The sequence below is a fragment of the Lepidothrix coronata genome, unplaced genomic scaffold (genome assembly GCF_001604755.1).
Source record: "Lepidothrix coronata isolate B3197 unplaced genomic scaffold, Lepidothrix_coronata-1.0 Scaffold14, whole genome shotgun sequence".
Classification (NCBI taxonomy): domain Eukaryota; kingdom Metazoa; phylum Chordata; class Aves; order Passeriformes; family Pipridae; genus Lepidothrix; species Lepidothrix coronata.
In genome coordinates, this window is record NW_016690194.1 from 5,616,713 (window position 1) to 5,642,890 (window position 26,178).

Consider the following 26,178-nt stretch of genomic DNA (forward strand, 5'->3'; position numbering starts at 1 on the left):
TTTCAGATAAAAGTAGGTGCTGTCATTGGTTTAACAGAAGCTCTCACTAAGATTTCTGCTCATGCTTTCCACCAAGGACAAATGTTCTGTACTTCATTGCATGTTGAATAGAAAGGGTGATGGATAAAGTTAGTGTTTTTATTTTAAAATCTAACTCTTTTTGCAAAACCTTGGAAATAAAATCTACTTAAGGCAGGCCGTACTTGGTGAGTAAAGCTGCTTTTACATTGGTGATCTTGGCCAGAAACTCTGTAAGCATTCAGTCTATGTTCTAAAACCGCAGTTCCCTAAAACATCATCTCACGTCATTTGGCTTCCCTCCCGACAAGAGATAAACAGCACATCTCGGTAAACCGTACCGAAAACACACAGGTAACCTCTAGCAGAGAATGTAAGGGAGATGGTAAAAGGAAAGAGAGGGAACGTCTGACACAGGAAAAAAAACAACCAACCAACCAAAAAAAAAAACCCCAAAACGCTTCGAGTCTGCTTCCAGTTCAGCAAATTGCCGGAACGAGACCCGCGCCGGCCGCTCCGCGCCGACCTCGCCCCGACCCCGTGCCCTGACCCGCACTGGGCGGGCATCGGCTGGCACCGGAGCCCGGCCTGGACTGGGCACCGCAGGGGCGGCGCCGCGCCCCCGCCGGCAGCGGCTCACAGAAACACAGAACGGGTAAAGTTGGAGGGAACCGCTGTGGGTCATCTGGTCCAACCTCCCCGCTCAAGCAGGGTCATTCCAGAGCACATGGCACAGGATTGCGTCCAGACGGTTCTTGGACATCTCCAGCGAGGGAGACTCCACAACCTCTCTGGGTAATCTGTTCAGTGCTCAGTCACCTGCACAGTAGGGAAGTTCTTCTTCGTGTCTAGGTAAAACTTCTTGTGCATCAGTTGCTGCCCGTTGCCTCTTGTCCTGTTGCCTGGCACCACCTAACAGAACCTAGCTCCATCCTCTTGTCCCTCCCTCCCTTTAGATATTTATACAGAGTTCGCAACAGACTCGGAGACTGAAGCCCCGCACTCGCTGAGCGGCTGAGCAAGAGCACTCGCCCCCTGGCGGCCTCCGCACGCCCTCAGGCCCCTACCAGCCCTCCTCCCGCCGCCTCCCGCACCACCGCCGCCTCAGGGAGCCCGAGCCGACACCGAATGGGGTGGAGCCGCCACTGTTCCCCCCACGCCGCCCCCGCGGTGCGCCGCGCTGATCATCGGCGCTGATCATCGGCGCGCCGGCCGCTCTTGCCCCGCCCGCCGCTCACGTGTGCGGCTGCGCGGGGCGCTGGGGCCTGGCCGCGGGGGGTGGTGGCGGCGACCGTGGGTCTGCGCGTGTGCGGCGGCTCAGGCGGGCGGCCCAGGCAGGCGCGTCCGGCTGGCGGTGGAACGGCACACAGCGGGTGAGGCCCGGGGAGGGCGCGGGGTGGGGGGCGCAGGCAGAGCCAGACTCGCGGAGGGACGGAGGGAGGGAGTCAGTCCGCGGCGGCGGTGCCGGTGCCCCGGGGCGGGCGGCGCGCTGGCCCTTCCCCTGCGGCCGGGCAGAGGAGCCGTGCGGCCAGGCGGCAGTTCCCAGTGCCCCCGGTGAGCTGCGCGGTGCTGGCAGCGGCCAGAGTTCGGAGGACCTGCGGGAAGAGGAGAGCCCAGGAGGCCTAAATGTCCCGAAATCCAGTGGGGAATTTAACTTATTTTAATTGTTTTCCCACGTATTTCCTCATCCCAAGCCTGCTGAGCCTGGCAGTCCCTGCGGTCTCTTGAGAACTGATGCCATCCTGACGCCCCTGGCGGGGAGCTGGGGCGAGGGGACCCCTGGGCTGGTGTTCAAAGGCCTTTCGATGCCCCCGCTCCCCATTTGTTTGTGTTAATTCCCCGTGCCCGGGCGGTCTCCTGCCACGGAGGCCTTTGTTCAAAGCTTCCGTGGCGGCTGTGATTAAGCTGTTCAGAGCTTGCCTTACTCCCAGTTGTCTCTTGCGAGGCACGTGAGGTGAGTTCAGCGTTGCTGGTGTCTCACAGGCAGGCTGATCGGAAGGCATGAAATTCCTCGGGGCTGCCCCGCATGCTGGGAGGTTGAGAAAGCACAAAACCAGTTCGAAATAACTGATCGGCGGACTTTAAGACCTATGTTCCACTCTGAAGTTGCTTAACATTCGTGCCGTAATTTTGATACTGCTTTCTGCTGAAGAAATCAGAGGAAATAAACCCTCTTTCACAAATTCGTTTGAATACACTTCATATGAATAACACTCGCTTGTGATCAGTTTTACAGTTCCCTCTTTTTAATTCGTTTTGCAGAACAATAGGGGGATGTATAGTTTAATAGCATAAAAGAACAAAAAAATCCCTGTGATATCTGCGTCTGTTGTAAGGGAGGACTTCTTTATGCTTCCCATTTTATTTCTAATTTGACAGTACACTATTTGGCTCTGTACAGCTGATGTTTTGGTGTCCTTAGGTTTTGACGTTTCACAGCCCACAAGCTAGTTGTAGAGAAATGATGAATAAGAAAATGATTTTTTAAAATATTCTTCTATTAATAAGGTTGGATTTGTTGGTTTTATGTGACAGTAGCTGTTTAAATAAAATCAGGTTAGTAAGTATCTCTTTCTCACCTAATTCTTGAAAAAAGATATTCCCATGAAGCACTTTCTCTAATTTGTGCAAATGTATGGTGTCTCTGGTAGGGATTTAAAGGTGCAGCATCATGGTTATGAAAGCTTCAGTAGAAGACGATGATTCAGGATGGGAACTCAGTATGCCTGACAAGATGGAAAAGAGTAATACAAGCTGGATAGATATAACCCAGGATTTTGAAGAAGCTTGTAGAGGTGAGTTGTATTCCTTGTGTTCTCAGAAAACTTGGAATCCTTTGGAGTACCAGGCATAGTGATTTGAGGTTTTCTAGTCTATAGTTTGACCCAGATTCAAGCCTCAGATGAATGAGCTACATTGATTCTGTGTTAACTGTGAGGATAGAAATGCCAGAACCACCCCACCTTGCTCCTTTTTCCAAATTACATAAATATCTTTTTAATTCACTTTTTGTCTTACACATTTTCTCACCTGCTTTTTTTCCTTTGCGAAGATTTCTTCTTGTCTCTTCTGCCAAGTGGAAATATCATTCATGCATGCGGAATCAAAACTTTTTTCTTTCCTGTATATTTTTGGATCTGTAGGGTCCAAGAATTCATTTAATTCATCTTGTCATCTCTGAAGCAAGGCTGAGTTTCTGAAATGATGTAATGCATCCCAGTAACAGGGAAATAGTTGCTTGCATTTAAACAGTGCCTTTATTGTTGTTAGATGCTACTACTAGTTTACAGTTCTTCAACTGATTTTATGACATTAGTGAAAAATAAATATAAAACTGCAGCTTACGACATGCATTGTTACATGATGATAAACACAATTTCTATATGCTATCAGATGATTTCTGTATATTACTTATATCTGTATACTTATCAAATGTATCTAAAGACTTCTTTAAAAGTAATGAGTAAAAGCAAGCCTTTCAGTAGTCTCCCCTGGAAAAGATTAAGACACCTGCACAAAGGAGCACAGGAAACAGCTCATGCTGCTATTTCATAGAATAATCATCACAGAATGATTTGGGTTTGAAGGGACCATCTTGTTACAAGTCCCCTGCCATGAACAGGAGCATCGCCTACCAGAACATGTTGTTCAAAGCTTCATCCAGCCTCATCTTAAATGCTTGCAGGGATGGGGCATTCACAACTTTTCTGGGCAACCTGTTCCAATACCTCACCACTCTCACAGTGAAGAATTTCTTCAAATATCTAAAACTCTTTTAGTTTAAGGGCATTCCCCCTTGTCCTATCACTGCATACCTTTGTAAAAAGTCTCTTCAGCTCTCTTGTAGCCCTCTTTCAGGTACTAGAAGGCTGTTAGAACGTCTCCCTGGAGCTGTCTTTTCTCCAGGCTGAGCAGCCCCAGTTCTTTCAGCCTGTCTTCATAGGAAAGGTGCCCCAGCCCTCAAGTCATTTTTGTTATTCTCATCTGAAGTCACTCAACAGGTCCCTGGTGTTCTGTGCTGGGGAGCCCAGACCTAAACGCAGCACTCCAGGTGAGGTCTCACGAGAGCAGAGCAGAGGGGCAGAATCATTTCCCTCTACCTACTGGCCATGCTGCTTTTGATGCAGCCCAGGATATCAGGTTTCTGGACTGCAACTGCGCAGGGTGTTTAGTAATTCTAAACTCTCTTTTAACTATTAGAATAACAGAGAGAAATGAGGGTAGACTCTGAACCACTAGGTTTCTTATAGTCTTTCAGTCTTGAAAGTGCTTTGTAAGTAGAAGCAAACGAGGGTCGAATAGAAATGTCTGATCTGCTTCCCAAACCTTGTTTCTTAGCATCAGAGGGTTTGGTGAGTGACAAGACTATGCTGGAAAAGTTATGCTGGCAGGATGATTGTAACTGTTTATTCTGTACTGTTCCTTTATAGAACTGAAGTTAGGAGAACTGCTTCATGACAAGCTGTAAGTATGCATGGGGGATAGTTTTCATTTTTAGGTAGGATCAGTTCAAGTATGTTAATATTTCCTGGTAACTAATCTTTTTTAAACTTCAAATAAAATATTTGAAGTATTTAGAGTATCATTTATCCTCAGCAGTATGTATAAGCTGCACATACATGAATGCTGAACAATTCTCATGGTGTCAGTATAGCATGACATTTTCAATGAATCAATATATTTTAGAAGTTCATTGCACATCTTATGATCAGTGGTGATGACACTACTGAACCTACTGAACTATTTTAGGTGGACGTGCTTTTATAAAAAAATGCCAGAAAGACTTTAATACTTTTAATTTGGTTGCCTCAGATGTCATTATCAAGTTTAGTATGAACAATCCATATGCTTTAATGTAACTTAAATGACATGCTAAAACAGAAAGTGAGAACTCTACAGATTGAGAAAAAGTATATTTCAAAAAAAAGCATGTGCAAAAGGCTTGCTGAATTCATTAAAGAGAAGATTACATTGTTTAGCCACACAAATCTATTCACTTGCATAAAGCAAAAAATGCTTATTTGAGACTAATAGCTCAGAAAACAGAAGCACACTATTAAATCAAAACCTGTTCAAAAATATGTGCAAGGATGTCACCATGCTCTGTAGAATTAAAGCACATTTTCAGGTTTAATTTTATACATAACAGCATTTCAGAGCAAATCCACTTCTCAGAATTTAAGTGTGCCATGTGTAATAACCTTTTTATATTATAAAGACTGGTGCAGCAGTTCTGATAAATGTCATATGTACCAGAAGCGAGACACTGTACCCCTTCTTCTATAGTTGTCTTTATTTGATGTGGTTCTTCTGCAAGCTCCTCTGCCCTGACTGCAAGTTCAATATACTGCTGAATATGCTAGCCTGTGTCAGATATATATTGTCATTAGTTTGTGGGGGACGTATCTTATTTGTTTTTTTGGATGTGGTGTAATAAAGAACAGCTTGTTCAGTTAATACTAGTTTATTATGTTAGGTGATCTTTAAAAAGATGCTGTCATTACGAGGTGTATAGAAACAAGTATGCATAGATGTAGTAGTGGGATATTTAGCTCAGGAGTGGTTTTCAGCTTTAAAGAAAGACAAATAGTTTTCTTCTACTTTCAGCCATTTGTTTTCCTACTGACTTGTTGAGAGATCCTCAAGTTGTGATGATCTGAAAACCATGATCTCTGAAGATCAGTACTAAAGTTCACATACCTTATTGTCTGTGATCAGAATCTAGTGTACTCAGTTTGTCATCATATGCTTTTACATTAGTTTTTGAAGACTGTTTTGTATAAAACAGTTACATTCAGCATGTTTTTTTTTAATCTATGTTCTTAGTTTTGGTCTCTTTGAAGCCATGTCTGCCATTGAAATGATGGATCCCAAGATGGATGCTGGTATGATTGGAAACCAAGTTAACAGAAAGGTTCTTAACTTTGAGCAAGCTATTAAGGTTTGTGTGAATTTCCTAGTTTTGCATACCCTGTCTGTGAAAATATACAGTTTTATCAAATTACAGTTAAGCACAATTCAGCATAATTAATGTTTTCAATCTTTACTTGATTTGTGTTTTAATTTTGGGTAATAAAAAAATAAAGTAAGAAATAGCTTGTGATGTTTACTTTTTCTTTTTTTTAATTTTGTTTCCTGCATTATCATGATGCTAACTCTTCAGTGAAAAGTACTGTGAAATTGTTGTGTATTGATACCTCAAGTAAATATATTTTAGAAATGGTTTTGCAAGTCACCCTGTGCATTCCCAAAATGTGTCTTTTATGTGAAGATGTATTTGTTAGCCCCTATTTAGCTGAATGGAAGCCAGCTTCCTTACAAAAGTCAGAATTAACACTTCGTGATATTATCAGTTTATTAGCATTGAACACAAGCTGAGTAATTTGACAACATTGACAGTAATGATTAACTTTTGATTTATGGTCAAGATAAATTGGTTTAGGGCAAATTGAAAGACTTTCTGTTATTTTGGAAAAAAAAATGCTCTCAAAGGCAAAAGTATTTTTTATGGTGGACTTTGTTTCAAATGGACTAAGAGAACTTAGAATGTATGCAGGATTGTATGCACTGGACAAATAAAATGATCAGAGTACAGCTGCAGCCTTTTTGGTCCTGACAGTAAAACTGTACAAGTGTTTGCAGTTTAAAAAGCAGTTTTCAAAGAATTGGTCTTGCATATTATCCCTTGTTCAATCTTTATTATGATTATACATACTATTTTGTGATTTTAGTGTTGACAGTTAACTGGTTTTAAACTTCTATTGTCTACTTATAAGTCAGAAATGGTACTTTAGCATTCTCTTTGAGTAGCTTTATGTTTGTTCAATGTTTAACACAATGATAGGAAGGCAAAGTTTTTCAGAATTTGAGACATTGTGAAGCTGATCAGTAAAGCTAGTGACATACAATTACTCTGAAATCTTAAGAAAATTTTAATTTTTGGCTGTACAAATAAGTTGTATTTTGCCTATATGCTTCCATAGCGTTTAGGGTTTTTTCCTTGTTTTTTAAGGATGGCACCATTAAAATAAAGGATCTCACTTCACCTGAGCTGGTAGGAATAATGGATACGTGTTTTTGTTGTTTGGTAAGCATTTCTCTGTTCTTCAAATTAGGTGGTTAGGCTTAGAAAATATATGCATTTTATTTTAATTTCCACTTAGTTATTTGCATTGGCTATTATAAAAGGCATAATATTGATTTCTTGTTGTTTTACTATAGGAAATATGAGTAATTTAAAATGATTTAATAGAAGGTTTTATAGTTTCTTGTTTTATGAATGTGTGTTATCCGATTGCCTGCTGTGTTTTGGTGTTTGACTGTGTTGGAAGCTGAGTGTGCAGTAACTTGTAGCACTTTGTTGCTCCTTTCAGTACAGCCATAATTGGCTGAGCTTACAGGGGCATTTTGAAGAAAGAAAATAAATCCATTTAGAAAAAACAAGTAAAGTATCACTTACTTGCTAATTGTGAAATTTTTTCCCTAGGTATGTGTTTTAATTACATCAGTAAATGATACTAATTTTCAGTTACTATTTAAAATTATATCCATAACATTACTTTGTTTTTTAAAACATTTCAAATCACTTTAGTCCAAAAGACATCTAAGGATGACTGTACATCTGATACGGTGTAATGTAATTTGTCTTCTGCCCCTAGCCCCCAAAGTGCACTTTTTTTGAAAAGGGACAGTGATCATATTAAAAATATGGTCCTACTTTAGAAATTTAAATTTAAATTTAGATTACGGAAGCTTTCCCTGTAGCTTAAAGCAATGTGAAAGTAGAGAGGGGGGATTGTGAAAGAAGCTCTAAGTCACAGAAGAGAAAGAACATGCAGAATATTAGTGAGTTGTTTCATAGCCACTTACATTTCTTCATTCAGTATTTGTATAGAAAAAGCTTTTAAATCTGATGGTCTCTTAACTTAATGTCATGTCTAGATTGCAGAGATTAGACCTGAACTTTATCGAACACTAGAATTTTAGGCTTGTTATAGGCTTTAGTAACTTATTATCTGCCACAGCCATCAGATGGATAAAGGTTGAAACACCTTCACTTGCCCTTTTTTGTTAGATGGAAAGTTGCCATAGTAAGGAGTTCTTTAATGAGTCTTTGAAGCACAGTAAGATGGAAAAAGAATGGATCTATAAAAATGAGTAAAACACCTAATTTTCTTTTCTCTAGATAACATGGTTAGAAGGACATTCCTTGGCACAGACAGTATTCACTTGCCTTTATATTCATAATCCAGACTTCATAGAAGATCCTGCTATGAAGGCTTTTGCTCTTGGGATCCTAAAAATCTGTGATATTGCCAGAGAAAAGGTTAACAAAGCAGCTGTTTTTGAGGAGGTATGTGGTTTAGTATCTCCTATGGTTAAGTATATAAACAGTCTGGTAGGATGTCACTTGATGAAAATATGAAAGGCATATTGGTATTAAGGATTTGTGCAGAAAATAGTTACCTCAAGCTGAATTTGGGCAAGAAAGTCACCCAAGCCATTGAGTATATTCAGTTGCATAGAATAAAACTGGACATTTATACTTGACGGAGTTAAACAAAAACACACTCTGTGCACACACACACCCATCCCTCCAAAAAAGAAAAACCAACAAAAGACCCAAAACCCAAGAGGAAAACAACCCACCAAAACCCAAAACAAACAAAAAGACAATCCCAAATCCTAACCTGATAATGTAGCTACAATTTTTTATATTTCACTACATATTTTCCTTGATTATTTTTTTTCAGGAAGATTTTCAGTCAATGACTTACGGATTTAAAATGGCCAACAGTGTGACAGATCTTAGAGTTACAGGTACAGTTTGTCCTTTCTGCGTATCTGTCCATCAGTCGCTTTCTCTTTTGAGCATCTGATTACTTTCAGCCACACCTGATGAATTGGTATGAGTCTCAGCTGTTAAGTTTTTCTATTAGTCATGTGGAAATTGCTGACTAGGTAAAAAGAGATCAAATTATTTTTCCTTGAAGAAAAGATTCAGCTGTCTAATTGTTATGAGAAAAAGAAGTGTTTTTAGATACAATGACAAAGTGACTGGGTATGAGCTCATCATGAGATGGATACAGGTGACTGTAAAGTGCACTGCTTGAATTCTGCTTTTTTGCCTTACAATTTGTTGTCTTCAAAACGGGTTGCTTTAGAATAAAGTGCAATCTAGTAGTTTTACAACTATAAATACGTATGTTATTAGGTACATAAGTATGTATTTTAGTCTTTTGATGCACCTTTTTTCATACCTACATTGGTTTGCTATTGATTTATTTTTGAGAAATTTGTGAACACTTTAGCTTTGAATCAGTTGGTCTATACTCTTATTTTTCAGTTGTTGCATGACATCCCTACCCATCCCTACAAGAATATTTTTTGTCTAGTCTCTGGCTAATGTAAAGCACTCCTAAACTTGACTTTCCCCTCAAAACGTTTTTCCTCTGAGTGATGTAGGTGTGCCTGGGAGTGCTTCTCAGCTTTTAATTCTTCTGTGACTTTTTCCAGGCATGCTGAAAGATGTAGAAGAGGACATGCAAAGACGAGTGAAGGTATTGTTTTCACATTCGCCTTGTCAATTATATTTCAAGTGTACTTAACATAGGTTTGGGAGAGGGAGTTGGATTATGAGGAATGCAGGAGGTTTGTGTCATTAAATGGTGGGGTTTTTGAAGAACTGCCATAATAGTTTGTGTAACCTGCTTTTAGTGTGACTTTTACCTAAAGACAGTGAAGTCTTCAGGCTTTTCTGTACTCTTTAGTGGTTGCTTCACTAGTAGAAGGTGGAATCATGATGTGGAAGATAACACTGGGCTGGGGCACAGAAAGGATGAATGTAACTTCTGGTTTCTAGGCAGATATATTATGTAATGTTAAAGAAGTTATGTAATTTTCCTTTACCACAGTTTACACTATAAAAATCTTCATGCACTTTCCTTGCTTATTTGCAGAGTTTACTGAGATACATCTCATTACTGTAGGAGAGTCATTCAAATAACTGGACTATATATTAAGGAATTTTGAACTTGAGAACTGATTTTTGGCTTATTTAACAGATGGACGTTCTGGAGAGGGTAAAGGGATTTTATCAGTAGGTTGCCTTTGCAATTCTTGATAAATTATTTGAAATTTCTTTACCTTCTAGAGCACTCGAAGTCGACAAGGAGAAGAGAGAGATCCAGAAGTTGAACTTGAAGTAATTAATTATTTGCTTTTTTCCCTGGATTTCTTGGATGTAAATGGGAGATCTAAATGTGATATAACCACACCCCTGCATATAAAAAGCAGTCTGGGGAGTGTGATCAACCAGTAACATGTGGAAGAGCTGGCAAACAGAGCAGGGCACATTAGCCAGGGCATGCTGAGGCAGTTGGTGTGACAGTTCATGCAGGGAGGGCAGGAGTCCTCTGGGCAGTTTTGGTTGCCACAATATAAAAAGGTTATAAAGCTCTTAGAAAGCATCCAAAGGAGGACAGTGAAGATGGTGAAGGGCCTTGAGGGGAAGCCGTATGAGAAGCAGCTGAGATCACTTAGTCTACTCAGCCTGGAGAAGAGGAGACTGAGGGGAGACCTCATTGCAGTTACAACTTCCTTGTGAGGGGAAGAGGAGGGGCAGGCACTGATCTCTTCTCCATAGTGGTCAGTGGCAGGACCTGAGGGAATGGCCTGAAGGTGGGTCAGGGAAGTTTTGGCTGGATATTAGGAAACGACTTTTCATGCAGAGAGTAGTTGGGTACTGCAGCAAGCTCCTTAGGGAAGTCACAGCACCAAGTCTGACAGAGTTCAAGAAGTGTTTGGACAACATTCAGACATGTGGTGTCATTCTTTGGGTGGTCCTGTGCAGGGCCAGGAGTTGGGCTGGCTGATCCTTGCGGGTCCCTTTCAATTCAGTATATGCTATGATTCTAGATTTAATGCCTATTGCTTAGTAATGAGCAGTATAATTTTATTACAGCATCAACAATGTTTAGCTGTGTTCAGCAGAGTCAAGTTTACCCGGGTACTGCTGACTGTTCTAATAGCATTTACAAAAAAAGAGGTATGTTCATTTGGTGTTTCTGTGTTCACATTGTGATCTTGTGAAACAATTATTTTCGTGAAGATCAGGCAATTATTCTCTAGATTAAGGAGATTTAAATTGATGTGGGTGCAGGTAAAGTGTTGAAAAAGGCCTTATGGCAGCAAACATTCAGTTTTTGTTCAAACACAGGGAAGGCTAGTAGCTGACGTTATTGTGGCCTTGCAGAAAGGCAGAGTATTCATTATAAAACACTTAAAAATATTTATGGATTTCAAATTATGCTTTTTACACACATGAACAAAACTTTTCTTACTTGTTTTCAGTCCTCTCCTATGGAGTTACCTGACATTGAAGTGTTTTGCCCATCTCTAAAGAACTATTAGCTTTTCCTTGCATGTAATACTGAATTTGTACCTAGACATCTTTGATCTGAGAAGAGGAATTAAAATAGCATTCCATGAAATTTGCCTATTTTTTTGAATATATGATTTCCTTATTGCTGAAAGGGGAAGGAACTTCATGAGTTAAGGCAAAGGGATAGAATCACGTGCTCCCAAAGAGTAGTCTTTCACATAGTGAATACAAGACTTCCAGTTGTAATTATTGTAAAGTCTTATACAGTATTGAATGTATGTATAGATATGTAAAATAGAAAGAATGTTATTGCGCAGAAATGTTGGATTTATTGTTCAGAATTGGTTGTATAAGAACATCAGAACCCTAATATTCTTTTTTCTTATACTAGCATTAGTTATATAGTCAAAATACGTTGGTTCATAATGTGAATAATTGTTTTCTGCCTTTCAGATGAGTGCAGTTGTGGAAGCTCAGAAACTAATGACTCAGGCAGCTGACTTGCTTTCTGCTATCCACAATTCATTGCATCATGGTATGCAGGCACAGAATGATACCACTAAAGGAGGTATGTATCAAATTATACCATTTTTTTCCTTTCTTAAATATGCTCTCTTCATAAATGTAAATATCTTTGTGTATTTAAAAGAAGTTAAAATCACTGTTTACTTTGAAATAATAACACTCATTATACAAGTTGTTACACATTTGCATTCTTTGATTTTAATTTTATTTCACTAAATGGTGGTTCTCCTGAAAGCAATACTGTCAATTCATAGCCAGAGATAATATGAACTTTTGGTTAAGTGCATTGCACTTCAAATCAGTGCATATGTTATTTTAAAATAGGGAACAGCACCTCACTGTTTCTACAGGTATGTGTGGAGGGTTGAGGGGTTTTTTTAAATAGTAATCAATGTCTTAATTGGGTAGTTAGAGTCTCTGTAAGTTAAGTCACAGATAAAAACTTCATTTTGGCCAGTTGAATTATTTGTATTATACTTGCAAGTTTGAAGTAAATTCTGAAAACATGGCTTATATCCACCTTTTCTCTGTCTCTATCCCCTTCTCCTTCATTAGATCATCCTATTATGATGGGCTTTGAACCCCTGGTTAATCAGAGGTTGCTGCCACCAACTTTTCCTCGATATGCAAAAATAATTAAAAGAGAAGAAATGGTCAGTTATTTTTCCAAACTAATAGACCGAATAAAAACTGTATGTGAAGTAGTCAACTTAACTAATTTGCACTGTATACTGGTAAGCATTAATATTTCTTATTTATTGCCAAATACAAGATCTGAAAATGTAACTTGCAAAAAATCATTTCATATATGCATGGTGTTGCTCACTGGAGAGAAAACTGAACGCTGTATATGTATTTGGTGTTTCTCGTAGTGTACAATTCCAAAGTTTACTGTCTTTCCTGATATTTAATATTTTTCTTTTTTTGACAAAGACCTTTTCTCCTCTCAAACCTCCCACTTTTCCTGTAATTTATGAGGTAATTATACATGTTAGTGGTAGAGGCCAAGCAAGTTTCTTTGGTTGAAGAGCTGCATTTATAGCATCAGATTATAATTCTCTGCTATATGCCTGATTTTTTGAGATTGATTAAGCATACTCTGCGAATGTGCTTACAACATGAGAGTACTTAATACACACTTGTTTAAGTGTGTAATTTCCTAGATAGGCATAAAGTTAAGCACCTGCTTATGTTTTTTCTTGAGTAAGTGATGTTACTCTCAGTTACTGCCTACAATTATGAGAAGACACTTGAATGCTTGAAATATTCTTTACTATACGTGTGGTCACTGACTGAGAAAACAGACACAGTTAAATCAGTTCAAAGATCAAAAAAGATCTTTTGTCTTCCTATTTCCTGTTAAATTAGTTAAAGCAGTGTTTGCATGAAGCATCTGGTATCAGTTAAACATTACAGTTTTGTTCAATACCTGGTTTGGTCATGTCAAGATCTTAAAGGTCTCACAGTGTTTTTTTCTGTACTATAATCATCTTTCCAGCTGTTACATTTGAAAATTCAGAAACCTTTTTGTTCTGTTAAATAACAAGTAATTGCAGAAAAAAATGGATTTTATCTTCATAATCTGTTCTGTTCAAATTATTCATGGTTACTTTCTTACAAGTTGTATAAGCTATGTTATGTTTGCATGTACTTTATACAAAATATAGGTGTATCTATACAGTTACATATGTGTGTTTATAAGAGATGCAAATGTGTGTGTGTGTATAAAAATGTCACTGTGTGTTTATATATACATAGCTAAATTGACATATTAACATGGTCTTTTTTTTTTTCCTAAATATATATTAGGACTTCTTCTGTGAGTTTAGTGAGCAATCACCATGTGTTCTTTCAAGATCCCTGTTACAGGCAAGTCCTAATCTATGTCTTTTAATAAAATACTTTTGCATTCATTATAAATATGGATTTTCTGGTGATGTTTAAGTATTAGATATTATGGAAGGAATCCTTTGTTCTGAGGATGATGAAGAGTTGGAACAGGTTGTCTAAAGAAGTTGTGGATGCCCCATCAAGTGTTCAGGGCCAGGAAGGTGTCCCTGCCCATGGCAGAGGAATTGGAACTAGGTGATATTTAAGGTCCCTTCCAGTGCAAAGCATTCTCTGATCGTATACATGGAGGCTTATGATCTGATCTAATATTTCAAAACATTTTTAAATACTGTTGCTTAGATCATTTTAACACATGCTAATTTAAAACAGAAAGTGTTAAAATTTTTCACTGCCATAATGCTGTGCCTGTACACACATTTTTATGCTGTTCTCCATGCACTGTCTCAGTTTGGGGCTAGTGTTTGTATTCATCACCGTTTGGACAGAATTTAATGTATAGGTGGCCTCCATTGCTACAACAGTAAACCTTTTGGCTAGTGCAGAACTTCTCACTGCTTTACTTACCTTAAAAGTGCATTCCTCAGTTCTGAATAAATAATTCCTTATAGGAGGTTTTGATTATAGTAGAGTGTCCCTTGATGTCAGAACTTCTTTATATTTGATCCCTGTTAAGCCATGTGTAGAGCCAGTGGAATATAACTATTGGCAAGTAGAATGTGTTCATAGTGTGTGTGTTCTGCCTTTCTGCCACGTGAGTTTGGGCGGTCCTTGTGGGTGCAGAGATTTATCTCCAACTGCTGAAGAACCATGTAAGAAAGGGGCACAGCGCTTATGGAGGGAAGTTAAATAAGGATCAGACATGACCAATGAAAGCAGTAGTATCCATTGGGGTAGAAAAAAGTCTGCAGTAGTCTGTAGATTTATTTTTATCTGCCTCCAGAGAAGGCACATAATCTATTTCATGCCAATCTTCAGAAATATCTGTCTGATTTATCATCTTCAAAGTGGAAGAAATAAAATAATTTTGCGTGCATTGTCTTATGCAAGTAGCAGAGCTGTATTTTTTGTCCTGGGAATACCATAAATGTGTCAGATCTCAATATGCCTCTATTTCTGAGTCTGTAGCCTTGGACCTAGTTGAACCATTTCAATTCTAAAAGGAATCTTACAAGTTTCTTATATATAATATATACTGTAAGAGCTTTCTATTAGTAATTCCTAGTGCATTACTTTTGACTTAAAATACGTTCCTAAAAACACATCTTTACTTTCAGACAACTTTCCTAGTAGATAACAAGAAGGTGTTTGGCACTCACCTCATGCAAGACATGGTGAAAGATGCTTTAAGGTCTTTTGTCAGTCCTCCAGTCCTTTCTCCAAAGTAAGTGGATCTTGAGTTTACGCATTTGTTTACATCTCTGTTGAAAAAATATTTCTGCTTACAAGAGCAAGGACAAATGCACAAAGAAATACTAATTTTGTATTTAGTGATTATGTATGAAGGAGTCAGTTGCTGTTGCTGCAACTATTGCTGTTCCTTTTTTAATTTTGTACTACTTAGACTGGTGACATTTATAAAAATATGTGTGTACATGGGTATTTCTCTTTTAGATGTTGTCTTTATAATAATCACCAGGCGAAGGACTACATTGATTCCTTTGTGACACATTGTGTTCGGGTAAGTGATCATTCCAGTTACAGCATGTTTATGTGTATATGAACACCTTGAAGATTTGCATACATTTGAACATGAGACCAATTAATTTAGACACCCGACATGATGGCAAAATTGCAGAAGTTGGCCATTTTAAAATGGTAACATTTTTTAAAAAGCCAGTCTAATTATTGATGCTTTTTTCCTGTGTTCTTCCTCTAGATTTTTATTTAACATTTTACTTTGTTAAAAATCTGCACCTTCTACTCTTTACAAGGTAGTTTCATGTAACAAAACAAATGCATAGCATGTGTAAAAACAAAGTTATTTTTACCTTCTCTCAAATTTAATTTTTTTAAAAAATTGTTTTAAAAGATTCAGTTGTTCAATATGGCACAGTAAAAATCTCAAGAAAATCATAGAATTATTTAGGTTGGAAAAGACCTCTTAAGATCATCGAGTCTAACCCAGCACTGCCAAGTCCACCACTAAACCATGTCACTAAGTGCCATTGACCACCTAGGCGCATGGATTTAGGCATAAAAAATATCTCATTTACACCAGGCATTTTGTTCTGATCACATTCCTAAAGGATGCTCACTCAATCTCACACTGACTTGTGTACAGAGATATGGGTTCTTGCATCCCTCCAGAGACCTTGCTTTCCTGCTGCTTGCGCTCTGTAGGGAGCGTTAAGTAACACACCTCCTGATACAGAGACATAGAGCAGGTGTCTAAATAGACATCATAGTACTCCTCCTTTACTTTCAAAGTTGTGTTGATAATTTAAAATGATGCTTTGCTTCTTTCAGCCATTCTGTAGTTTGATTCAAATCCATGGACACAATAGAGCTCGTCAGAGAGATAAACTGGGTCACATTCTTGAGGAATTTGCCACCCTACAGGATGAGGTAATGTCCTAGGCAGCAGGCCAGCAAAGTTTCTTTCCAGATATATTCCTACTGGAGTGAAGCATGTGGTATTAGATCCTAGCTGCATGAAGCAAGTCCTCTGTTTGTCCTAAAATCTTTAGGACAAGGATTCCTAAAATTTAGCCCAAGAAATCAGTAGGATTTCTGTTAGATCTGTTAACAAAAACATTACATTCTTTGAGATTAACTTTGTCCAGTATGTAGACTTCAGGGAAACCTGTTGTGATGTAATCTGATGGTAACTCCACTGCTTTTAGTCTCTATCCTGCTTGTGACTGTCAGTCTGGAAGATATAACCAGGGGGAGATAGACAAGCCATGCTGACAATATACCTTTGAAAATTTAGCCTTATAGCTATGTCAGATGTAAACTGCAAAAGTAAAAAATAACCCTTCAAAATACGTGCTCTGACTGATTTTGAACATTTCTGAAGAATGAGAAGGGAATCATGAGTTAAAAATATATTTTCACTTGCTGGAAATCTTTTTCCAGCAGCGAGAGTCATAAAATAATAAAATATTTCCCAAGATATGCACAGTAAGAACAATTGAGGACCTTGGAGGTGGGGATGAAATTTTGTGTGCTCCATCTTTTCTCAAGATAGTTTGATTGAGTTTGTTACAGTACTGCAGCTGAGACACTGTTTTTTCATTTTGTAGCCAGTTACATGAATTGTTCTGTTCAGGACTACTGTTAATGTTCCAGCTGTGGGAGACTTCATGTCTTCCATACGATTCTTAAGACAAAATTGGTCTTAGCAATATTTTAGTTAGTCTGATGGGACACATCGTGTTTCTTGCATGTTAAGCTTACACATAAATTTAATGTTTCAATGCAGCTAGGCTAAAAAAAAAAAAGAGAGAGAAGTAATTATTGCCAATATAGAAAAATAAACAACAGTGTGTAATGGGTTCAGTGCTCACGTGACTGCTAATGATCTAGATACCAATACTTTAAAAATTTGAAATTTAAAATACCTAATGTTCTTGCTACACTACTATTTGAATATTGTTATTCTGTGCAGCAGAATTTAATTATGTGAATATCTTTCCAGTTTTCTGACAGTTCTAGACTACAGAAGTGGCAGTATCTGTAAAGGCATATTTCAGTCTTGTAATCTGGAGCATGACTTTACTGACCCAAGTTGTATTCAGATTTTGTTAGGATTTTATTTCTGGCAGAACCTGGATATTGTTTCAGTCAAATGTTCTTCCTCCCCGTCTGTTACCTTGCTGTCTTTTTATTGATAGGCAGAGAAAGTAGATGCAGCGCTTCATAGTATGTTACTGAAGCAGGAACCACAAAGACAACATTTGGCTTGCTTGGGCACCTGGGTCCTATATCATAACCTTCGTATTATGATACAGTATCTTCTCAGTGGCTTTGAGTTGGAACTTTACAGTATGCATGAATATTACTACATATATTGGTAAGAAGATTCTTTATTGGCAGCTGTTCAAGGAGGGATGCTCCCACAGAGCTATAATTGCAAATATTGGACGGAGGGACTCCAAATATGATTTTATAATCTCAAGGTTGCTCAACACTGGTTTATCTATTTATAATATTACAGAAGGAGAAAAAAATGTTGTTAGTCTCTTTTCTAGGCTTACTAAGTAGTGTATTTTTTTTCCTGAAATAGTAATTGACTCTCTCTTTAGCTTTTTAAAACAGTGTCTTGTATAGACAATGAATGAAAAATATGTTGACTTTTGGCAGACAAGAGCATGCAGGAGAAAAGCGATTTCTTTTATTCTTTTATGTTGTTATAGTACCAAGATCACTAATCTTGTTGATCTCTAGTATTTTTGAAAAGGTCTCCAGTTTTAAGTTATGACTGTAATTTGAAAATTGACTAGTTAGTTAACATCTTATTCTGTGAATATATTTGAAGAGACATCTGCCTTTAGTGAAAATGATTGCACTACATGGAGACAAAATACTTTTTACTTTTCCACTTTCATTCACATTAATTATTTGTCATAGTTGGTTGCTTGGTCCAAAAGATAAATTATTTTCAGATGGTTCATTTTTGAATTAGCATTAAAAATCTGATGATGAACCTTTGCTAAAGTGTTTCTATACTTTGGTGGTTTGTTTTTTGCTCTAATTTGTTTGAGTTTCTTTTTTTTTTTTCTGTAAAGCTACCGAAAGAATCCTTTGTAAGCTGCAAGCCTTCTTATCGAGAGATTAAAATAGTTGAAATTACATAAACTTCAGTGCATTTCATTATGTTTCTATGTTGTTTCAGTAGTGGATTAAGTATTAAATGAGAACATTAATACTAGTTACCAGAAGATGGCAATATTCTTTAGGTAATACCTCAATAAGTAATGCCAAATTTTTTGTGAGACAATATTTGTTATACCTGCCTGTATTTCCCTTACCATTTTAATAAAATCCCTTTTAATTGGAATTGTCATGTCAGCTGCTTTATCTCTTTAATGTAAGCGAAGAACAAAAAGTAGAAGAAATTTCAGAGGGGAAATGTGCAAATGAAACTCAAATTTCTCAGTAATTTTTCTTCTGAATTGTGACTTCTTATGAACTATTACTTATTTTTCATTGTGCTCCAAATCTGTATTTTTTCTACTCTCTTTTTCCCCCCTTATTCATTTTGAAGTCAATCAAGATATTTATTGAATTAGCTTCCACTATTGCTCTTAAAGATGTATCTTAAATCTGAAAGAATTGCATGTGGATGTTGTGTTTCTGTGGGCTTGGCCTCTTTATGTAATAATTCATGGCTTTTTAATGCCTGAAAAAAAAATCAGTAATAATCTTGTTTCTCAAAATAATGCATAACAGAAGTAGAAAAGGTATTAACATAGTATTTTTTTTAAAAATACTTCATTTGCTGGGAGAAGGAAGAGTTCTAGAAAAATTTGATCTTAAATAGCTTTTGAAATAATAAGAAGCTTAGACTTCACTTAGTAAATATGTAAGAAATTTGTATACTTTGAGCTGTCTGTGGTAGAATGTGTACAAAGTCTTGTTTAAAATAGAAAAAAACACAAACCAGAATAGGAAGGTAGACCGATCTGTTGATTTCAGCCATGCAAAACAAAGAGTTTTAATTGCCCATGAAACCTGTCCTTTACTAGGACAGGTGCTTTACATCTTGGAGCAAATGACTTGGCATTGAGCAGGTGTATGTGCATTATGAGTACATTCTGCACTGCAATATGTAACACTCCATACCATTTTCACTCTAGGTACCTGTCAGAGTTCCTCTATGCCTGGTTGATGTCAACACTGAGCCGCGCTGACAGCGCTCAAATGACAGAGGAAAGAATAATGGAGGAGCAACAAAAAGGACGTAGTAGTAAGAAAACAAAGAAAAAGAAGAAAGGTACTTAGGTCTAGAGTGTAACTGGAGACTTTTTTTTTCCCCTTTTATGCAGCCATGTAGAATTAAAATTAAAAATTTACAGATTCAGCACCGATATGAGTAGAAAAAACGTCCTAAAGTTTAAAGGCTGAATGTAAAACTTTTTTAGTTAAGAAGTCAGTTGTTGCATAAGAATTTCCTATTTGTTTCCTTTTAAATAGGTCTTTCAGAAAAACCCAACTCACTCATATTTACAGCTTCATCAGTTGTGTTAATGTGATGGATCGTGTGAAATGTAATTAACAGTTCCAGAGCTATTATCTTTGAAAAATACTTCCTTTCTACCTTCTATAATTCCTGCAGTATTGTGCTTTTTTTGACTGTAGCTAGATTCAAACACTAAATTTTCAGTGTATTTCTGTAATTTCTATTTGACTTCAGAAGGTCCTAAAGCATGTTTCTTAATTTTACAGCAGTGAGTTGCCCATTCTTTTCCTTGCTTTCTTTCCAAGGGGAGCAAACAATGGGATATGAACAACTCAGGATCATATCCACTGAATTCCCTTGTCTAGAAATGCAGAAAATTACTACTGTACTTTATTAAGTTAGGTGCCAAATGTTGGGCAGTTTGGCAGTAGTTAAGCACTGGAAGCAAAAAGGAAAAAAGGAAACCTACAAGAACATTATCAGGATAAAGTTTTTCTTATTAGGATAAAAATATGCTTTAACCTTTTAGTCTTTAGAAGTCAAAAGAAATCAATGAACTAAGCAAACAGGCCTCTCAGCTAGAGACTGTAAGTTCAAAGCTGTTTGGTGTTGTATAGTGTCATACAAAAACCATTGACCAATTTATTTCATTGACAGTAGTATGGTGTTCATGTTAAGTATATCTTGAGGTATTTTCTGTAATTAGGAGCCAGGTGAGCAAAAATGCATGTCCATGCTTTGGATGCTTCAGTTATTTTAAAATATAGTTGAGAGTTTTGCCACTTTCTGGAGACTTGGAAAAACTGTTTTGATCTGAAATTAATATATTGAACTAAACTGAACTAAAATTGAACTAAACTTTTTATGTGAAATTTGCAGTTCGTCCTCTCAGCAGGGAGATCACCATGAGTCAGGCATACCAAAATATGTGCGCTGGGATGTACAAGGTAACTTATATTCTGTTTGTTCCAATTTTTTTGTAACAGGGATCATGTATGCATTGCATGCCTTTGTTTTTAGTGGGCCTGGAAATTAGGTTCAAGTTTATAATTTGATATGGTAAATTCTCCACTGTTTTTTTTGTCCTTCCAGTTATAGCTAAATCATAACTTTGATCTTGCTCGCAGCAAAATATGACATAAAGTCAACACTTCTTACTGTATTTATCCTTTTCTTCTAGACAATGATCGCATTTGATATGGATGGCAAAGTAAGAAAACCTAAGTTTGAACTGGATAGTGAACAAGTTCGATATGAGCACAGGTTTGCTCCATTCAACAGTGTTATAACGCCACCCCCAGTGCACTACCTGCAATTTAAAGTGAGTAATCTTTAAACGTGGTGCTGTCCATGCTTTTATAGAAGTCATTTACTCACCTGCTTTAGACATTGTTGTCATTGTAAAAAGAGCTTTAATGTCCTAAAGTTCATACTAAAGCTAAGTCCAAATGGCAAGGAGTTCTAGCTTGGTTATGTGCAAGGAAGATACATTGCTTTGAATTCTTACTAAACTTAGATGCTTAGATTTTTTAAAATTGGTCTGATGTGGCAGTCTGAGATGCTGGTGTTGGTTTGCATGAAAATAAAATCTCTTGAAAGTCCATTGACAGACTTTTTGGCTGTGGTTAATTATAGCAGCATGTTTTTATTAGTGCAGCAAGCAAATGGAAAAACTGAAAGTAATATTGAGTGTTGGAAGGGACCAGTGGAGGCTTGTTTTGTCCAGTCTCCTCCCTGAAGTAGCATAATAGATCACATTAGCTCTATCTTTGTCTGAAAAAATCAAAGGTTGGAGATTTTCTAACTTTTTTTATTAACCTGATGCAGTTACTTTTTCTGTTCTATTAAGTCTTTGGATAACCTGATTGAGGGCTGTGCTATTCTCCTTTTTTCCTAATGTCCAGTCTGAATTACCCAAACCACAAACTGTGGCCTCTCATGTTATATTGTCTACCATTATTAACAAGGAGCCTTTGCCTTCTGGCAACTTTATAACTGTCTTTCAGGTAGTTGTAGGCTGCAATTAAGATGACCCATTAGCATCCTTTTTGCCTAACTGAGAAAGTCCAGGTCCACTGATCTCTCCTTGTGGCTGTAATCCCCCAGCCACCTCCGTATCTCAATGTCTTTCTTGAACTGAGTGGATCCAGCCCCAGATGCAGCATTTCAATTATTACAACACAAATATGGAGTATAGGATGATAACCTTCCTTGATCTGCTGGCCATACTCCTGCTTGTTTATTCCTATACAAGGCTTGTTTGATTTGTAATAAGAGCACCTTGTTGGCTTGTATTCAAGTTGGTGTTTGCAATAACCCTGCTGCTCACCCACCTGGTTATTAGCCTCTATTATTTGGGGGGTTAGTCTGAACTGAAACAGTGCTATTTTGTATGCCAGTCACTCGTCCCAGTTTAATGTTATGAACAGCTGTAGTGGAAATTAAGACTATCATGACTTCCTCCTTGTCACTGAAGTTCAGTGGGGTTTTTTTATCCCTAGTCAAAAAAACAAAAAGTTGAAAGAATTAAAATTATATAAAATGAAGTTTTGAACAGCTTCAGCACTTTGCTTGTGGTAACCTTGATTTGACTAAACAATATAATATACTTTTTTTTTCTCCTATTTTTTCCCGTAATTTCATACCCTGCTGCATGGCACTATTAAAGCAAATGAATTACAAGTTGCTGAAGAGAAAGATTTTTTTTTTTTTATAAATAATATAAGAACTTCATTGCATTTTGTAGCACTAGAAAGTAGTCATTGAGCACTGCATTGCTGCTTGGGTTCTGCCATTTCATATAAATGTTTTCAACTTCAGTTTTTATTCTTAAAATAGTATTTAGTTGATGTAAGTTTTCTTGAATATAGTAATTTGCTTTCATTTCAGGTGATGAAAATAAAATTTTCTGGCAACTGATTTTAATATATATTTATATATTTCTATAACACACTAGGAAATGTCTGATTTAAATAAGTATAGCCCACCTCCCCAGTCATCAGATCTCTACATGGCAGCTAGCAAACACTACCAGCAAGCTAAAATGATTCTTGAGAATATTCCGAATCCAGACAATGAGGTAAGACTGAAATACTGAGAAAAGGAGCATTTGCTCAAACTAGTGTTTGTTTTCAGCTCGCTCTGCTTGAGATCCAAAATGTACTACATCAAAATGCTGAACAAAGCTGAGTGCTTTGATTAAAGAGTGGACAGAGAAGAATGGTGGCATCTTGCACAGTGATCTGTTTCAGTACATCAGACAACATAATCAAGGGTGTGCCCACTGCTCCCAAAGCTCTCTTTGCTGAGGATCTTAGACGCTGGATAGCAACATATTTCCTTCTTCCATATTGACTTCTAACCCCTTTCTAATAGCTGTTTTAACTGATACATGCCCACCCCACTTATCTGGAATCTACTAATTCAGATAGATTCCTGAAAGGTTGGAAAAATAGTTTTGAATATCATCAGGATGAAAAGAGCATTGAGTCTCACATGTGTTCCCTGGAGCAGTGTTCTCAGCACTGAACTGTAAATATGGATAAGAATTTTTCCATCTTTGTCCATAGCCTAAAAGCTTAAGTGTCTGTGACTGTATTTTGGAGGAAGGAGGATGCTTTTTCTGTCACATCTGAGCCGGTTAAGAATAGTTACAGGATTGGGTCCTCCTCAGCATTTAGGAATCAATTCCTGTTCTCTGGATCCTGATGGTATTCACACATAAGCTGTCTACTTGTGGCTAACCAAGATAGTTCAGAGGTAGTTTTGAGGATGTCGAGAGCACTTCCATGCAAAAAGCCACCAGTTTCATACTTGAGTTTACCATTCTCAGAGTGCTGTAATGTTGAAGATAGATGCCTGGAGTCTATCTATACCTTATTTGTGAGGCTACAAAACCTGCCATAGTTGCCATTTTTATGTTCCAGAATTTTTAAAGCAGTGGTTTCTATGATTTGTTGAATTTAATAAAAAGTGACTGAAAATAAATGCACCTTTCATTAAATTTAATTATTCTGGTTCTATGCTTATTCCAGCGAATCCAAAACACTGTGATATCTGTTAAATTGGTATTGTAAGAGAAATGCTGTAGTGTTAGAGTATATAAACATTAGAGTATTATCTTTGAAATAGTTTGAAATTGGTCATATGCTTTCAGTTGAAGACTTCTTTCTGTTTTGTGTTTAGGTCAGTCGAATTCTAAAAGTTGCAAAACCCAATATTGTGGTCATGAAGCTGCTGGCAGGAGGCCACAAGAAAGACTCTAAGGTAAGGAAATGCCAGCTGAATTGAATGTAAAATATAGTATTATATACATTAAGGTTGAACTCAATTATCTTTTCCAACCTGAATGATCCTGTGATTCTATGTGAAGCCACCACAGGTCTCTTGGGAGCCAAATGAACAGATTCAAGCCATAGTTACTCTAACTGTTAAAAGAACAGGGAAAAGAAACTTAATTCATTTTCCCCTTGGAAATAGTTTGTTGTAGTTATTTAAATATGGAAAACTCGCATTTCTAAATGTTTTGAGGAAAAAAAATTGGGAAAAGCATGTGGGACAATACAGAAAAATATAGATATTCTTCAAGAGCAGGAACAAGTATCACGTGTATCAGCAGCTTGTGTGAACAAAATCGTGAGAGTGCTGGCTGTCAGGATTAGTGAGTGCCACTGCATGGGTCAAGGCACAGAAGGATGAAGGAACACACCTAAGAGGCACACCAGCATTCTAAAACTTTGTGGCCATCACTGCTGAATAATGATTGACATATCCAGAAATGGGTTGGAGTATTTTTCAGATAATAATTTAAAGAGCTAGGACTATTTGTTTTTCAGTCTTCTGCTGTTAGGATTTTTTTTTTCTGTCTGCAGGGTATTCTCATTATGAGTATCAAATGCAGTAGTACTGCTGTGTAATGTTTAAATCTTTTCTTTCTAGGTTCCTCCAGAATTTGATTTCTCTCCTCATAAATACTTCCCAGTTGTGAAGCTTGTCTGAAGGACAAGAAATTATTGTTAGGATACCTGAAGATACCTGTGTAGCAGGTACCAGCTGTAAGAGGGAATATCTAGGCTTACACTCAGACTGCAAGACCTCCAGGATACAAGTACTGTTACGTGGAATATGTGTAGTCTGCTGCCCTCATCTGATCTGACAACTGCTGTTTGAAAGTGGTTTGTATAAAGTTTAATGCATTTTATGTGTGAAGCTGATTTTAATCAACTGTATTGTTGAAGAATGCCATACCTTAATTGATTTTATAACAGAGTTAATCATAATTTTTATTAATGTGATTTGAGAGAAAATGGTGGCTTAGGGACTGAATAAAAATCATGCAAAATTCGCCATTCAGCAGAGTCACTTAGAGAGATTGTGAGTTTCCATATTTTTGTCTAAATTGTATCAAAATTGCTCACTTTGCAACTAGAGAGAACGGTTTTATTTTTTTCCCACATCCCGCAAACTAAAACAATCTTTACAGAAATCAAGGGCAGATGAAAACTAGGCATTTAGCTCCTACTGCACTGAATTCAGTGATTTTTGTTTTGTTTTACCAAAGCCAGTTTTCTCAGAGGTGTTTTGTCTGAAATGTAGAAGAAGCCTTTCAAGACAGTGAGAAACGGAGTGATTCCTAGTTGGAGTTTGTTCCTTTGTCTTTATTCTCACGGTACTGTAGGACAATCTGCCCAGCAAACACTGCCATAGTCACTAGCAATAGCACCAGATAGTGAGGGGTATTTTTACTCTGCAACTTTGTTTCAATCATGCTACTTGCCTTTGAAAGGAGGGATTGCTACTTTGTTACATCACTCTGTTCTTAAATAACCTTTTTCCCCACTTTGACTCTAGTGGGGCTGCTAGATCCTACTGTGTTCTGTAGTGATAGACAGAGATAGATATCCGAAACAGGAGAGGCCCCAAACCTCCCCTTTCCTTCCTAGAATAGTTCTGCCTCCTGTGCTTTCAGAAATAACAGAGGTAAGTTGTTGTGTTGAGCAACCTCCTACTACAAGAGGGGAAAAAATGTTCAAAAAGGTGACTTGTTCTTTGATAAACTCCCTACTAAAGGCCAAACCATACTTAGGCTATATAAGCAAATCCTTTGTTGGACAGGACAATTCTTATTTTGGTGTAAAATTACTTCCTCTGTAGGGCTGAGCTTTTAATTCTTTCTTGACCATGCAAGACCCTTTTCTGTGTTTGCTCTATCACCTAATTTTACTGTAGAGTAATATCACTGCAGCTGCATATCCTGAGCAGCAGCACTGCTGAGGCA

At 37.6% G+C, this 26,178-nt stretch overlaps 1 protein-coding gene across 5 annotated transcripts; it reads left to right on the plus strand.

Annotated features, from left to right (window-relative positions):
• Positions 1 to 1,279: 1,279 nt before the first annotated feature.
• NAA35 (N(alpha)-acetyltransferase 35, NatC auxiliary subunit) lies at positions 1,280 to 25,266 on the plus strand. 5 transcript variants are annotated; one of them, XM_017806098.1, is made up of 23 exons: positions 1,280 to 1,391; positions 2,670 to 2,813; positions 4,449 to 4,482; positions 5,845 to 5,959; positions 7,031 to 7,105; positions 8,204 to 8,371; positions 8,772 to 8,838; positions 9,535 to 9,578; positions 10,172 to 10,222; positions 10,982 to 11,065; positions 11,855 to 11,969; positions 12,482 to 12,660; positions 13,736 to 13,795; positions 15,052 to 15,158; positions 15,389 to 15,455; positions 16,244 to 16,342; positions 17,614 to 17,792; positions 19,579 to 19,715; positions 20,781 to 20,848; positions 21,082 to 21,222; positions 22,858 to 22,980; positions 24,087 to 24,167; positions 24,840 to 24,899. In XM_017806098.1, the coding sequence occupies exons 2-23, from the start codon at positions 2,690 to 2,692 to the stop codon at positions 24,897 to 24,899; spliced, it is 2,178 nt and encodes a 725-aa protein (XP_017661587.1). In that variant the 5' UTR covers positions 1,280 to 1,391; positions 2,670 to 2,689. The 5 variants fall into 5 exon arrangements, with proteins under 5 accessions (XP_017661587.1, XP_017661590.1, XP_017661589.1 ...); XM_017806100.1 differs by lacking the exon at positions 1,280 to 1,391 and adding an exon at positions 1,505 to 1,572; XM_017806099.1 differs by lacking the exon at positions 1,280 to 1,391 and adding an exon at positions 1,878 to 1,972.
• The last annotated feature ends 912 nt before the right edge of the window (positions 25,267 to 26,178 follow it).